The following is a 16803-nucleotide window of genomic DNA, read 5'->3' as shown; positions in this document are numbered from 1 at the left end:
AAGTGTAACATTACTTATACTTTACTGGTTAAAGTTTATGCAGACACCTGTCAGGTGATATTAAAATAAAGGACTTTGTCCATCGAAGACGACTAGAGGGGATGCGTTACGCGAAGTATTTTACGACGGGATAAACAAATTTCGTCTAAGTAAAAATTATTTCATTCTTGCCTTCCTCCCTTAGCCTAAGTGATGCACGTAATGAAAAGGGGCATACGAGATGAAAGAGAGGGGTGCACCATTATTTACAGTTCACTGATTAACTTTATTGTAGAGACCTGTCCGGCCATCCTAAGACAAACAACTTTGCCCACCAAAGATTGACGGTCGACCACTGGCACATGCAGGTTGCTTCTTCCCTACTCTTAGCCCTTCACCCCAGCTCTCTCTCTCTCTCTCTCTCTCTCTCTCTCTCTGAATCTTCCTCCCCCCCCCCCCCCCACACACACACAGACACACACATACACACTCATATACATACACACACAATTAGTGATTGTTTTATCATGATACAGATAATCAATTATAAGTATTTGTCTGGAGCACACCGGCAACAACGTTTACTTCTTTGAAAATTATAGTTTTTAGCGGGTCCATGATAATATAACGTTTAAAAGGGCTTAACGGCTCTCGGTTTATAATTTACAAGGTACTTGAGAGCATTTATAATACTTTCAGAGGTTATAAAAACGATATGCTTTCAGGTTGCAATTAATAGGTGACACCGTTTTTAAAGATGCTCGAAGCCACCAGTGTAAGTCAAAAAGTGATACTATGGTTTTCACAAATTCTTTTTCATTAATTAGCCCCTATCAAAGAAAGAATCATGCATAACCACTGATAGAGTTTACAGTTTATGACGACAGTTTCGATAGATTCATTTAAATTTACTCTGAGAGTAGTTACTGTGTATTTCTCTCCTTTTTTACCTCAAAATACTCTTTATTACATAACATTACATTACATTAATAGTTGTTCCATGGATCATGAAAACATTTCACAATGATGTGGAAGATGTCAGTTTAAAATGACTTTTCTTTACACGATATAATTAATTTTTTTTTTTTTTACAGTTACCACTTGATATCTATGAATAGAAGGCCCATAGAACAATTTTTAATTCGGCAGACCCATTTGCATAGGTAGCCGAAGCAACAGTGCTTCTACACTAGTGCTTAGTTGTATTTCGCAGGATTGAACTTTCTTTCGTTTTATGCATCTTATGATGTATTTGACTAGTTTCTAATCGAACGTTGCCATTATGTCGCAATGAAATCAGTAAGATACATTTGTTTAAATCCCAACATCAAGGCTCTCAGCAAAGGTATCAGAGAAGCTCCGGTTGTTTAGTTTGTCAGATGCCAAGTAGGTACTGAAACTCGCTCAGATAAATTGCCAAGCCTTTTTAAATTTTCGAGCACTTCTACGCATCTACTATGTTACTAAGTCATAAGGATCAGTACCATTTTATATGAAGCTGTGTCTGAGTCATTTAATGAAAATGGTATCACGTTCAAGGTACTTTTGCCAAACGACAATCTCTGCAGAGACGCAAAAAACATACTATCGCAAGTACGACACAGCCGAAGAGAATGTTATGTTTATGTCCAGAATTTAAATGTTTTTGTAACGACCAAGATAGACTGGAGAGAAAGTATATATGTTGTTGAAGACAAGGAAGTTCGCGTGCGAAATAGTAAGGAGAAAGTCATAAAACTCCATAGGACGTTAAGAGCACTGGTAATAGTTTGGTCAGTAGCGTTATAAACTGCAATATTGAAGCAGTACACAAAAACATTCACTGAGGACAATTCTATTAATTTTTGATATGCAATACATGATCAAAAGTATCGGGATACCTGGCTGAAAATTACTAACAAGTTCGTGGCGCCCTCCATCGGTAATGCTGGAATTCCATGTGGTGTTGGCCCACCCTTAACCTTGATGACAGCTTCCACTCTCGCACGCATACGTTCAATCAGGTGCTGGTAGGTTTCTTGGGGAATGGCAGCCCATTCTTCACGGAGTGCTGCGCTGAGGAGAGGTATCGATGTTTGTCGGTGAGGCCTGGTGCGAAGTCGGCGTTCAAAAACATCCCAAAGGTGGTCTAAAGGATTCAGGTCAGGACTCTGTGCAGCCAGTCCATTACATTGATGTTATTATATTGTAACCACTCCGCCACAGGCCGTACATTATAAACAGGTGATCGATCGTGCTGAAAGATACAATCGCTATCCCAGAATTGCTCTTCAACAGTGGGAAGCAAGAAGGTGCTTAAAACATCAATGTATGACTGTGCTGTGATAGTGCCACGCAAAACAACAAGGGGTGCAAGCCCCCTCCATGAAAAACACGATCACACAATAACACCACCGCCTCAGAATTCTACTGTTGGCAATACACACGCTGGCAGATGACGTTCACCAGGCATTCGCCGTTCCCACAACCTGCCATCGGATCGCCACATTGTGTACCGTGATTCGTCACTCCACACAACGTTTTTCCTCCGTTCAGTCGTCCAGTGTTTACGCTCCTTACACCAAGCGAGGCGTCGTTTGGCATTTACCGGCATGATGTGTGGCTTACGAGCAGCGACTCGATCATGAAGTCCAAGTTTTCACCCTCCCTACCTAACTCTCATAGTATCTATAGTGGATCCTGATGCAGTTTGGAACTTCTGTGTGATGGTATGGATAGATGTCTGCCTATTGCACATTACGACCCTCTTCAACTGTCGGTGGTCTCTGTCAGTCAACAGACGAGGTCGGCCTGTACAATTTTGTGCTGTACGTGTCCCTTCGCATTTCCGCTTCACCATCACATCGGAAACAATGGGCCTAGGGATGTTTAGGAGTGTGGAAATCTCGAGGACAGACGTATGACACAAGTGACATCTCATCACCTGACCACTTTCGAAGGCCGTGAGATCCGCGGAACGCTCCCTTCTGCTCTCTCACGACGGCTAATGACTACCGAGGACGCTGATACGGAGTACCTGGCAGTAGCTTTCAGCACTATGCACCTAATATGAAAAACGCATGTTTTTGGGGGTGTCCAGATACTTTTGATCACCTAGTGTATGGATGTGATAACATATAACTGAGGTTACTGCAGTCAGCAAGCGATAAACGTATTGCTTGAAGCAAGTTGTGTTCTTCAGGTGTATATCTAGCAAGGACAATGAATATATTTCCAGAGAGACCTATTTTGATAGCAAGTAAGTCTGTTTTAACTGAAGACGTCTTCTACCTGGTATCTATAATGTAATTTAATGTGAATTATTTCTGAAAAGGCTCTTAAATCATTTTTCGAACTATGCGGAACTAACATAACCGAAAGAAAGGTACAACAGATGATGTTTGAGTCGAGATCGTTTCTCAACGTTGTCCCACTCAGTGTCGCGCATCGTGTCACCATAAACCCGTAGCAATAACCAAAGGGCTTATAAATCTATATTTTAAATAAACTTAAGTGCCCCTTGTTGTCCATATTATATGTACGACATGCCTGATCACAATCTCACATCTCAGATACACGGAAAGTTCCAACATCCTCGGCCCAAGTCGTACGTTGCTGATATCGTTAGTTCAGTTGCCATCGACTAACTCAGGCGTTTTTAACTGATGGCTCTTTCATAAACTTTCAAGCAGAAAAATAATATAGCTTGACGTACACGTACGTACCTCTCCACATAGGTTGTGGTTCACATGCAATGAGAACAGTATTGCATATCTAAGGCACAGACACGTGTAAGACATTTTAGAAACACATTATATCTACAATAACTACTGGAAAAGAAGAGATTTGCTGTAAATTAGATGAGTGTGAATATACATTACATTCGCTGTCGCTGAACTTAGAAAAAATGATGGGACACATTTCACAAATGTCACTGATAAAACTTGCCGTTTGGAAGGATAAAAGCAGAAACTGGCATAATGTACAGGTATAGCTGTTATGTATGAAGGAGTGACAATACGCCAGTCAGAATTTGTAATCAAAAGAGTGTGAGGTTTTTGTTATGTTAGTTTTACGTGATAATGAACTTAAAAGTACATTTAAACGCCAAGAGCACAAAAACTAGTTTTAGAGAAATGTATAACGGCAGGCAACAGTCTGTCGTTCCAATGAAAACACTAATTTTTTTTTAACTTTTTGGCTTCGTTTCCTGTTTCACCTTGGTTAAAGGCGGATTTATTTTACTTTTTTACGTGCCTTCAACAATTTCCGTATGTTTGTCGTAACTCTATATTTTTGACGAAGAATCGTCCCTTCCATACGCTCTCTAAGATAATGTTCGGAAAAGAACGTGTGGAAGCACTACGAATTCCACACGTCTTTTACGAGGCAATCGTGGGAAAGCGTTTGTAGTTCGTAGCTCGTTTTCGGGTTCCAAGTGCTTTCTCTAGTGGACGTAAAACACCTCCGCCTCCAGTAGTAAACTTTAGCGCCACTGCAGCGAAATTATCGTTTGGTTTAATGACAGAACAACCAGCGTAAAGTCTACTGCTGCTCCTTCCTTCACAAAGATGTTCCTTCCGTAGACAACGAGAGATAAACCTATAAGAATTCCCTGTCTCAATGAGGAGTCGTAGTTTCCGACGTCTTTGTGTGTCTGCTTACCACAACCGGGCCTTTTGTAAACGAATCTGGAAGTTCTTAAGACCCAAATGCACGGAAAGGAGACATACTAACTTTTCTCGAGGTAGACATGAAATGTATTCAAGCCACTATGGCTGTTTGGTCGATCGTCAGATACAGTTCCAGGTGTCACTGTATACGTACCCAAGAGATTGTTACGATTGGTGAGTACTTTGCTGTACACCAGGAGATCGCCTGGGCAGATCTGCATTGGGGGGATGACCACGATGGAGCTGCGGCGAGTTCGCTGAGAGTTGTCTGAACCCCTGCAAGCAAACAAAACATTCAAGGATTGAAACCAGTAGGTCTATAATTAGCTAAAGTTATAAATAAATTAAAAGGAATTATATGTAACTTATTCTACATCTTCCTGACAGAATGATGGACCAGAACTCTAAAAGCCAGGTTTGTAAGTTTGACAGCAGGGATGTTGGTGAGGCCCTGTCACACATTTCTATTAACATTTTTCGTCCATGCTGCCGTTGGTATGACTAGGCAGTCTAGGGATGCCATCGTTGGTAGACGGTGGAACGGCAGATGAAGCGATGTTGGCGTTTCAGCACTCCACGTGTATTGGAGGTGTAAAACCTAGCGCCGTCACTACGACATAAACAGCAACTAGCAAGACTGGTAGAGGCACGCTGGGACGTCACAAAATGACAGCTTGGACTATGGACATCGCGACACCCTGGATCAACACACTGCCATTCACCCGCCTCTGGACTAGCTGTCGCTCTGCGTGTCTCCACAAGTGTATCCAGCAGTCGTATAGATTACAGAAGGGTATGAATAGACTGAAATGAATTACGTAGTGGCAGTGCAATACACACTCCTGAAAACAGCAACAAATATAGAATTCTTATCCTGTTCTTCCATCTGGGGGGAGTAAACGTTTATAAAACATCGTTTCATCCTGTTTCACCACCCACACTACATGGGAGCTAAAAAGTGTGTAATGCATTGCCAAATTTATCTAAGAGACCATTCAGGCGACGAAGTGTAATTGAAATTAGATAGGAAAAGTATTGGAGCCTATCAAATACAAGTGCTACATGACAAAGGGAAAATAAATGTAATTGTCGAGAATATGTTAGCCATTTTTCAGAAACCCAACAGAAACAGAAAGGACAAGAATGCGCCAATGTGTGGGAGAATATGGACAACACCATATTAGAATCCTGAACATCTGAGCCACAGAATGTTCGTCATTTGAGCCAGTTTTTCTTGATGGAAAGAAATACGTCTTCTTAGAAGACATGGTACTGTAAATTAATCAAATTTTCGAAAAATATTTTGGACAAACCATTTTAATCAGATGCACCTTGTCTGTTACTGATGGTGAGCCTGTTTCGGCTACTTCTGATATATTTGTAGTGTATGTAGTTCTTACGCATTGAATAAATTGTACATTGCTAAATCAAAGACTTAGTATTTACAGTTTTATGTGTGAGATGTTAACGCTGAAACAGGAAGATTAATACTTATAGCGAACTCTTTCGAAGAACTGAGAGATAAATATTTTTACACGCACATTTCTTCTGGAACTAGTCATTTTAACTGCCTTTGTGTTTAGACAATATCTCCCATCATGTGACTGTCTCTGATGCAGTAGTTACGTTAGTGAAATCAATTTCGCACGCACTGGCAAGACATGCAAAATTCGCTGCGGCAATGGTAAACTGATGTTACGCACTGTACAGATTCAGACAAGGCGCTTTACGTAATAAATGCGTTACTGGAAACAATGTTAGGATTGTGTCATCTACATGTCCTTTTTACGAGTATATGCAAGTTTTTTTGAGAAATATTACGAAAAAATTTTCCACTGTGTTTCTGATTCCTTAGAGAAATTTTAATGAATTAGGTATATCATTATATCTAAACATTTCATATCTGTGACGTGCATGAAATAGAAAAATCATAATTTTTTCGCTTATTAACAGGAAAAATCTATTAATGTTTTCTTCTTGCGAGTAGATACATATTTAGAAAACGGAGGAGAAGTTTTTCCTGAAGCTACGAATTCTGATCTATACGCCTTGGCAATAAAATTTAGTTTTGAGTGATGCCTCTGTCGTAGACTTCAAAGAAATTATACGTAAATACTTCAAACCAGTGTGAACAGTTCTCAGATACGTCTGAAAGTTAAGAAGCAATTAACACGTTGGTAACGTAAATATATTTGACGTGTGAAAGCCGTGGCGGTACCGTTAAAAGATATTTGATTATGGACATTAGCCGCTCCGTATGTCCGGAGCGATAGGGTGGTGATTCATTCGGACAAAGGTTACGCGAACCGCGCAGCACCACAGTTTTTGTGCTGACCAGACAAAACAACCTGCAGTACCAGAATGAAATTAATCAATGATAGTTTCAGGGAACGGAAGGGTATACGACACTCTTCTGGTATCAAGACTTAGAAACTCAGAAACATACAGTGTATAATGTACTCTGGTGGAAGTTGCAAAAGGAGATAGGAGCGTAAACGTATAATACTGGATCAAAATATTTTCTGTGATTTCTCAGAAAGGGGCGAACTTTGGTATAAATGGAAGCGATAGGTATCTATAAAACAGAGACAGTTTATTTGAGTATCGGGAACGAGGCTGACAGAAAGCTGGAGGGCAGTGGTAGAGTTCAGTAGAGACGAACTGCAAGAGGCCGACGAAACATAAAAGTTTTTTTTTTTTAGTAATGACATATAAAGCTTCAAAATGTACACGAAGATTTTGGATGCTTAATGGCTCCAGTTCTCTGGAACTGCAGGGAGTTTAATCGAATCCTGTGGCTGAAAAGACATCTCGTTGTTATTTATCTTGCAGTTTTGTACGATATTAAGGCCAGTTATCGCATAATTTTGATTTGTGATTTAGGGTGGCAGAGACTGCTTCCCCAGCAGAAATCATACCTTTTGGAAAGAAGATAGTCAGTCGATGCAGAAGAGTGGTTCACATATTATACACTTATTTCTATGTTAGAGGTAATCAATTCTAGTAAAATAGAATATAAGGAAAGTTTCAAACCCCTGATTCGTAGTAAGAGCACAGAAAGTAAGGCACCACTTGATTATTCCTTGTTCCCTGGTTTTTGTTTTTAGTTATTGTATGACAACGTCTGTTTTATAGAATTCCGCCTATGACGTACATGTATGAATCACATGTATTTTGATATTACTTTACGTTATTTACAAACAGACCTGGAAGAAATTTTAAAGATTTTAAGATTTTAGTGTAGACTTTTTCATTTTTCCTATTGCGGAATCTGAAGCTATGATTGATATCACATTACGTGATTGTATCAAAAATAAACGAAAGGGGTGTATAGTTGTAGCTGCCAGTCAGTCAGCATTAGGAAGTATTTTCACTAGCTTTTGTGCGCCAGGTGATCCTGCTGTCATTAAATCGCATAAATCTGCTATAAGCTAGGTGTTCCGTAGGGACGAAGATATGATATAAACTAGGAGACGTATTTTTCCAGAAGTAGGGCCGCAGTTATGACACTAGGAGAAGGATAAGTTGCCCTCCAGTTAATTTCTTCTAGAAACATGTCGATAAGTAAGAAAAAGTGTGTAACTACTGACAGAAACTTCGAGAAGCATTTACTGTTACGCTAAGACAAGTAAAAACATAAAGAAACAGAAATGACTATGTGTTTGTGTATGTTTATACGTTCAAATAATCATTTGCAAAAGACCTCTGCACAAAATATCCACTTCATTATTTCAACGAATTTCGTGAACTACTGACACTAGGAATCAATATTACTTCGGCTAAAGTTTACCTTCTGATAATACACTCACAGTTCATATAGGGACTTTGCGTAAGTTCCGTAAAAGAGAAGCACGTGCGAGGAAGACTAACGGATTTCCGCAGTATGATTACATTATTTGGATTCTCTGTTTCAGCATATTCTCTTTTGGAACAGTAATAAACATGCAGCACTAGCCTGAATGGAGTCTCAGCATCAGTGGATTTTTCTGTCATCTGCACGCGTAAGCCTTGTATTGGGTCATATATTGTGACGGAGTAGCCACGACACAAAGCATAGTCAGACCAGTTTGCGATCAATTTGAATCTGTCATTTAGTGACCGCTAGAGCTTTGGTCGAAAACAGTTCCATTGGGGTTTGTTTGTGGGAGAGATTGCGCGTTCAACGAAAGACAGATATCTACGATCTTGTTCCCGGCTCTCAGAGCCCCAATACCTCTAGTCACATCTTTCCATATCACCTGCAGTGTCAAGGAAGCTGCTCGCTAACAAATTATTCAGTAATTATTGAAACCCTAAATTCAAATTTAGTTTTGACGCAGGCAGTTATGATCTGACATACCGGATCGAGCAGCAAAATTACGAAACTTACTCCTTCCAACGGAAGAGTTTAGTGTGCCGAATACTGTGACTCTCAGGGGTATTCGCACATCGCTAGTAATTTCCAGTTCCCTTTAAGTAGAGGTCTGCAGCTTCTTGCCAAAAGTCTCGGAAATTTCAACAGATATGGACTAGTTACAAAAAAAAATTGATTTCAGTGACACTGTTTATGTCTGTGTTCCAATAATAGTTTAGTATGTGTATTACTGTTCAGACCAATTATGTGTTCCTTGGTGACAAGGGAGCATTAGCTGTGCCATAGCAGGAGTACCGCAAAACAGGCACGGATCGTTCCATTTTAGACGATATCAGTTTAAATATCCGTCTAACGCAGATTATTCCACGAACCGCTAATAATGCCCCTACAACGCTGTTGTCCAAATCCATTGATCGAATTAGACGAAAAACTCAGCTTAACTCGCACAGCGGAGATAGCTTACAAAACGCATGTTCGACCTGAACATTACTCGTCAGTTCAGCACACGTACCAAATAATATTTACCGAGAACATCCAAAGAAGAGCAACGCGTTTCGTTACAGGTTCATTTAGTATGCACGAAAGCGTAACAGAGACGGTCAGCCAACTTCAGCAAAAGACGCTGCAAGAGAGGCGTTCGGAATTGCGGGGTGGTTTACTGTTACTGTTCCTAGAGTGTACCTATCTAGAAGAATCAACCAATATATTGTTTCCGCTCGCGTATTTCTGTCGAAAAGAAATCCGTAAAGGTAAATTTAGAAAAATTCGAGCTCAGACGTATTCTTACCTGCACTCTGTTTTCCCGCGAACCTTTCTCGAGTGGAACAGGAAAAGGGGGGAAGTAACTGTGCTTCACGAAGTGCTCTCGGCCACCAAACGTAAGGTGGTTTGCGGGCTGTAGATATACACTCCTGGAAATGGAAAAAAGAACACATTGACACCGGTGTGTCAGACCCACCATACTTGCTCCGGACACTGCGAGAGGGCTGTACAAGCAATGATCACACGCACGGCACAGCGGACACACCAGGAACCGCGGTGTTGGCCGTCGAATGGCGCTAGCTGCGCAGCATTTGTGCACCGCCGCCGTCAGTGTCAGCCAGTTTGCCGTGGCATGCGGAGCTCCATCGCAGTCTTTAACACTGGTAGCATGCCGCGACAGCGTGGACGTGAACCGTATGTGCAGTTGACGGACTTTGAGCGAGGGCGTATAGTGGGCATGCGGGAGGCCGGGTGGACGTACCGCCGAATTGCTCAACACGTGGGGCGTGAGGTCTCCACAGTACATCGATGTTGTCGCCAGTGGTCGGCGGAAGGTGCACGTGCCCGTCGACCTGGGACCGGACCGCAGTGACGCACGGATGCACGCCAAGACCGTAGGATCCTACGCAGTGCCGTAGGGGACCGCACCGCCACTTCCCAGCAAATTAGGGACACTGTTGCTCCTGGGGTATCGGCGAGGACCATTCGCAACCGTCTCCATGAAGCTGGGTTACGGTCCCGCACACCGTTAGGCCGTCTTCCGCTCACGCCCCAACATCGTGCAGCCCGCCTCCAGTGGTGTCGCGACAGGCGTGAATGGAGGGACGAATGGAGACGTGTCGTCTTCAGCGATGTGAGTCGCTTCTGCCTTGGTGCCAATGATGGTCGTATGCGTGTTTGGCGCCGTGCAGGTGAGCGCCACAATCAGGACTGCTTACGACCGAGGCACACAGGGCCAACACCCGGCATCATGGTGTGGGGAGCGATCTCCTACACTGGCCGTACACCACTGGTGATCGTCGAGGGGACACTGAATAGTGCACGGTACATCCAAACCGTCATCGAACCCATCGTTCTACCATTCCTAGACCGGCAAGGGAACTTGCTGTTCCAACAGGACAATGCACATCCGCATGTATCCCGTGCCACCCAACGTGCTCTAGAAGGTGTAAGTCAACTACCCTGGCCAGCAAGATCTCCGGATCTGTCCCCCATTGAGCATGTTTGGGACTGGATGAAGCGTCGTCTCACGCGGCCTGCACGTCCAGCACGAACGCTGGTCCAACTGAGGCGCCAGGTGGAAATGGCATGGCAAGCCGTTCCACAGGACTACATCCAGCATCTCTACGATCGTCTCCATGGGAGAATAGCAGCCTGCATTGCTGCGAAAGGTGGATATACACTGTACTAGTGCCGACATTGTGCATGCTCTGTTGCCTGTGTCTATGTGCCTGTGGTTCTGTCAGTGTGATCATGTGATGTATCTGACCCCAGGAATGTGTCAATAAAGTTTCCCCTTCCTGGGACAATGAATTCACGGTGTTCTTATTTCAATTTCCAGGAGTGTAGATCAGGAACAGCAGAGGTCCCAGGACGCTTCCCTGGGGAACACCTGATATCACTTCAGTTTTACTCGATGATTTGCCGTCTATTACTACGAACTGCGACCTTCCTGACAGAAAATAACGAATCCAGTCGCACAACTGAGACGATACCCCACAGGCCCGCAGCTTGATTAGAAGTCGCTTGTGAGGAACGGTGTCAAAAGCTTACCGGAAATCTAGAAATATGGAATCAACTTGAGATCCTCTGTCGATAGAGGCCATTGCATCGTGCGGATAAAGAGCTAGCTGCGTTGCACAAGAACGATGTTTTCTGAAGCCATGCTGATTACGTATCAATAGATCGTTCCCTTCGAGGTGTTTCATAATGTTTGAACACAGTATATGCTCCAAAACCCTACTGCAAACCGACGTCAATGATATAGGTCTGTAGTTAGATGGATTACTCCTACTACCCTTCTTAAACACTGGTGCGACCTGCGCAATTTTCCAATCTGTAGGTACAGATCTATCGGTGAGCGAGTGGTTGTATATGTTTGCTAAGTAGGGAGCTATTGTATCACCGTAATCTGAAAGGAACCTAATCGGTATACAATCTGGACCTGAAGACTTGCCCGTATCAAGGGATTTGAGTTGCTTCGCAACCCCTAAGGTATCTACTTCTAAGTAACTCTGTAAGTAGGCTGTTTTTACGTCATTTTCAACCTATTTTTTCGCGGCATGAAAATGCATTATAGAATCACGAAGCAGCCATAAAAGAACTGCAGACTACTGTTCATGAAAATCATGAGACCTTGCAAGCTAAAATGGACTCAGTTGCATCTACCGATTCGGTTACGCAACTTGCAAAAACTCAGGAAAACTTAAAGGACACAGTAGAAAGACACATGGGGGAAATTAGCTCATTATCAGAGAAAGTAATTGAACTTTCGGATCAGCTAAATAATTTATCTACGAAGGTAGATGATAATCTGAATGACACAAAACCAGTAGTCTTTAATGACACAGAAGAGTGCGAACAAATTAGGAAATTAAAACAAAATCAGAATCAAATTAATACGCAACACCAAAGAGAAATCCGGGAAGTACAAGATCAGCTGACACAGGTAATACAAGAATTACGTATTTCAGAGGACACTCGCGCTCCAACACGGGAAGAGGAACTTAGAAATACGCAACAGCCACAAATTAATAACACAGGGCACTTCGGAAATTATGAAAGAAATTGGCAAGGTACACCGAATTTTGAGATGGAACCGCCGAAACGACGTAACAATGACCGACATGGGACTCGCTGACATGATGATTTTGATTATAAGCTGTTCATTACTACACGTAAATTCAAAACGTTTAAGAATTTTGCCAACGACATTCATCCACAAGCGTGGCTCCATCAATTCTCTCATTGTTTCCCTCCCAACTGGTCATTGGAGCACAGGTTAGAATATATGTGTGGCTACTTAGAGAATGAACCAGGTGTAAGAATGCGATCGGTCATTCACGATTGTCACAGTGAAGGAGATTTTTATCATGCCTTCCTCTCAGCATATTGGTCTCAAGCTACACAAGACCGAGTAAAACATAGCATCATAATGATGAAACACTTCGAACAATCTGAATTTTCCAGTCTTGTGAAATATTTTGAAGACATGTTGCACAAGAATCAGTACCTGTCAAACCCATACAGCCCCTCAGAACTCATCCGCATTTGCTTAATCAAACTGCCTGAACATTTACGACATATTATTTTAGCAGGACGTTGCAAAGACGACATTGAAGCTTTTCAGGGACTGTTACAAGAATTAGAAATTGACACAGACAGTCGCGGGATGCGAAAACAGGAAAACAATCACTACAGGTCACATCCGTCACAATTCCGTGACGACAGAAACGATAACTGGACGCAACAAGGCTATTCTCACCACACAAATCGTGACCAAAATAGACACCACCCGTATGACAACCGTTGGCAGAGTAGTCATAATTACAGGGAAAGATCACCTCTCTGCAGTAATGACTATCACAGAGACAATCAGAGAAACAGACAATATGGGAACCAAAATAACTATTATCAAGGGAGACAGAATAACTTTAGACGCAACGGTCCAGCGCGTAGTTACGATTCAGGGAGAAATTCTCCACCACGTGACCGACAAGAAAGAAACTATGGAATCTACCGACATGACGACAGACAATATGATCGTAACGACAGACCTGAATTGCATCAGAACTGGCGAGATTTAAACAGAGCAGAGCACTCTCGTCACGATGAATTTGTGGAAGTTAGGCCTCCAGTAACGGCGCGCGCCAACAAAGAAACAGACAATGACTCGCACCACAGGCAGCCACCTGCGCCCGCTGGCTCAGGGAAAAATAACATTGACGCTAACCTTGAGCAAAATTCCAGTATTCTTTACGGACGAATACTGCATGATAATTGCATTCAAGTTGAAACTCTGTGTACTGAGAAGAGCAAAGGGTTACACCACATCTCACATGCAAAACCGTGTATTGAGAGATAAACTGTTTTTTAATTTAGTCTTTGCTATAAAATTTTTCACTTCACGTTACTAGTATGCTTTAGAAACTGTTAACATGCAACAATGTTTGAAGTTAAATATCCAGTCAAGAACCAAGAGAACTTATTTAAACAGAAATTACGAATGCATTGTTATTGTGAACAGGCGACACAGTGTTATTGTGTGTGTGCATTCTTGCTTGTTAGTTGCACGATTATGTAACGACTATAAGGCTCACGTACTTGGAACATATACCGGCACTACTAATGAAATTTTCATGCAACATTTTGGTTTGCTTGAGAGTGGATTCTGGTTTTAAGGTACTTTCAGTGAGATACCAGATGAGACAGTGGTTAGTTTATGTGACAGCTACACGATTTTATCACGACGCTACTAATGAGCGACAATTTACAATGTTGCTTTTGCGGTGTATCTGTTTGATATCTGCACAGTTTTTCTGAATTCTTCTGTAAAGTAAAACATGTTTTAGTAGTAACTTTTGTGGTATAGCTACAAGGAGACAGCCTTTTCTGTAGCACAACAATATGTTACAGCACAGTACTTTCTTCATCACGGCAATAAGCGTAATAAGTATGATATCTATATGCAAAGCATTTCACTTTGTTTATCATGAGGTCAGTACATTGACTTCTGCAGAACTTAGCTTTTGGAGGACGATAACTACGACACTTCCACAGAGATTATCTTACAGCAAGACGCATATTTAGCGCTACAGGACACGTATTTGAGTGATTAATTTTGTACTAAAAACATTTATTTTCAAAGATATTTGAAATACAATGATACAAAGGTTTTCCGTAATACATTTCATTCCATTCTTGTAATCTGTAACACCTGAGGGTATAATTACAATAATCCTCAGGGGGGTACATGCTTACTTTGTGTACCATGTGTTTGGCAAGCACAAGGAACCCTAGCTAATATGGTATTTGCTTATACAACTTTACACATCGGTACCATATTTCTCTAACACACAAATTACACGCCTATCTGACCATTTAACTGAGAGATAAACATTTTTTTTTACTACGTCAGTGACAGATGTTTACGTGATTACGCAGTTGGGTAACTTCACACTTATGAAATTGTATTTTGTCTGTACTTTGTGAACTGTTCATATTTTTTTTGGTACCATTGTGATACTATGAGAGCTTTGAATGATGTATTTGGTAAGGGAGCATGGTTTTAAAGTACGTTTGAGGCAGATGACACGTTTGACATGAGCAGAGAATTTTGTTAGGTTTTGAAATTATTGGAGGAAGCTACGACGATTTTGAGATTTGACTGAGGTGTTATGATGTTATTATTACGATGACGATGTGTATTATGCTGCTGAGGTATGTTTATGATTAATAGGCTGATGCTATATGAGTTCTTTGATTATGCTACTTATCTGTTATGATGCAATATTGAAGAAGTGTCGACGAATAAGGTAAGGAGTGATGAATAGTGGTTAGGGACGCGGACTTGTGAAAAAGGATGTTGGAAACCGAGAATCGTACTTTAAGAGTTATGAAATGTGTGTGTAAATGCGTGAATGTATCACAATGCCGGCAAAATTTTTTTTGGACACTGTTATATTCATAGGATTTTGTTTCTACACATTTGTGACGTAAATTTTCGACCTGTGAAATTTTTATATGAGACTGTCACTGTAGCGGAAACTGGTGTCGTAAATATTTCCGTAAGAAAGTTAAGTGACCACCTGCACGTAATGCGTCGTGGGCACACAGCTGTGTCAAACACCTGGAGAACAATCCATTAGGGTGTGCCTTTCCGGAAGCACAGGTAGAAAAAAAAAAAGAAAAAAGGCAGGCTTTTATCCTCGCCATTGACATTCCTTTAGAGAAAATATTGCAAATGCGACACCCTCATTACTTCCATTAACCTTGCTATTGACATTCCTTTGTAGAAAGCATCGCAAATATTACACGCTCATTACCTGAAAACATATGATTATTCGTACTTTGTGCTAATTACTACTGACATTTCCTTGTTGAAAGCATACTGTGGAGCTCGTAATTTATGATATTTACTGCAATGCCTAATGAAATGACGAGAAATATTTTTACATCTGCACACCTGATTACGACAAGCGTCTTTCTACGAGAGTTGAGAGAATTTCTACTAACTTATGAAATGTCACATACCTATTGAATGATATTTTTATGCTTTGGTTTGCGTAATTGCTTATTTCATTTGATATCTGGTTTCCAGCTGTGTTGCAGCATTGCTTTTATAAAATAAAATGCATTTGCTAATGTGAACACTTTCTGTCAACAGATCTATTAAATAATTATTTTATGATCCACATTCTTTAAAAAAGGAGCACTTGGAAAGGAAAGAACAATTAGAAGGGACTAGTAACAGTAACTGGACACATAATATTCTTTTCAAGTACATGGTAATATTTCTTTTCACAATAAGTTGTTGTGGTGCACCACTTTAATTACGTAGACATTAAGATGTGAATAGACATTTCCCTTTTCTGCATTGTTGTTTTTACTGTTATATTTTTTTCTGCTTGAGCTATGTCATGTTTAGATATAAGTTGCTGCTGCTGTTTGCCAGGCATAGTGCTACTGAATTTTAAATTGTGTTACTCTGTTAAGCTAGTTTTACTACTGACTTATATTTATTGTTGCTGCACATTGGCTCATATTAGTTGTAATGTTGCATTGCTTGGTAATTTAGATTTACTGTAGCTTGCTTTGCAATTTTCCATTTTTTTTGCATTGCTGTTTGTGTTAATTTGTTATGTGCTGCTGCATTGCCTCGTCCCTTAGTTTAGCATTTGAGCTCAGTAGATTTAAGTTAGCTTAAGAGGGGGTAGCCTATAAGACAATGAGTTATGATGAATTGGAAGAAATGCATTGAGAAGCTATACGAAAAAGGTGTGGCAAAAAAAAAGTAGTGTACAGTGGAGAAAAACTATTTTTGACAGAGGGTGTGGA

At 41.1% G+C, this 16803-nt stretch overlaps 1 protein-coding gene across 1 annotated transcript in view; it reads right to left on the bottom strand.

Annotated features, from left to right (window-relative positions):
* The window catches only part of LOC126184468 (uncharacterized), an 818298-nt gene that overhangs the window by 258470 nt on the left and 543025 nt on the right, over nt 1-16803 (bottom strand). The window contains exon 6 of the mRNA XM_049926859.1: nt 4786-4907. Coding sequence (XP_049782816.1) covers nt 4786-4907 — 122 coding nt within the window. The remainder of the gene's footprint in view (nt 1-4785; nt 4908-16803) is intronic.

Source organism: Schistocerca cancellata, chromosome 4, assembly GCF_023864275.1.
Source record: "Schistocerca cancellata isolate TAMUIC-IGC-003103 chromosome 4, iqSchCanc2.1, whole genome shotgun sequence".
Lineage (NCBI taxonomy): Eukaryota > Metazoa > Arthropoda > Insecta > Orthoptera > Acrididae > Schistocerca > Schistocerca cancellata.
This window is presented reverse-complemented; position numbering and strand designations above follow the sequence as displayed.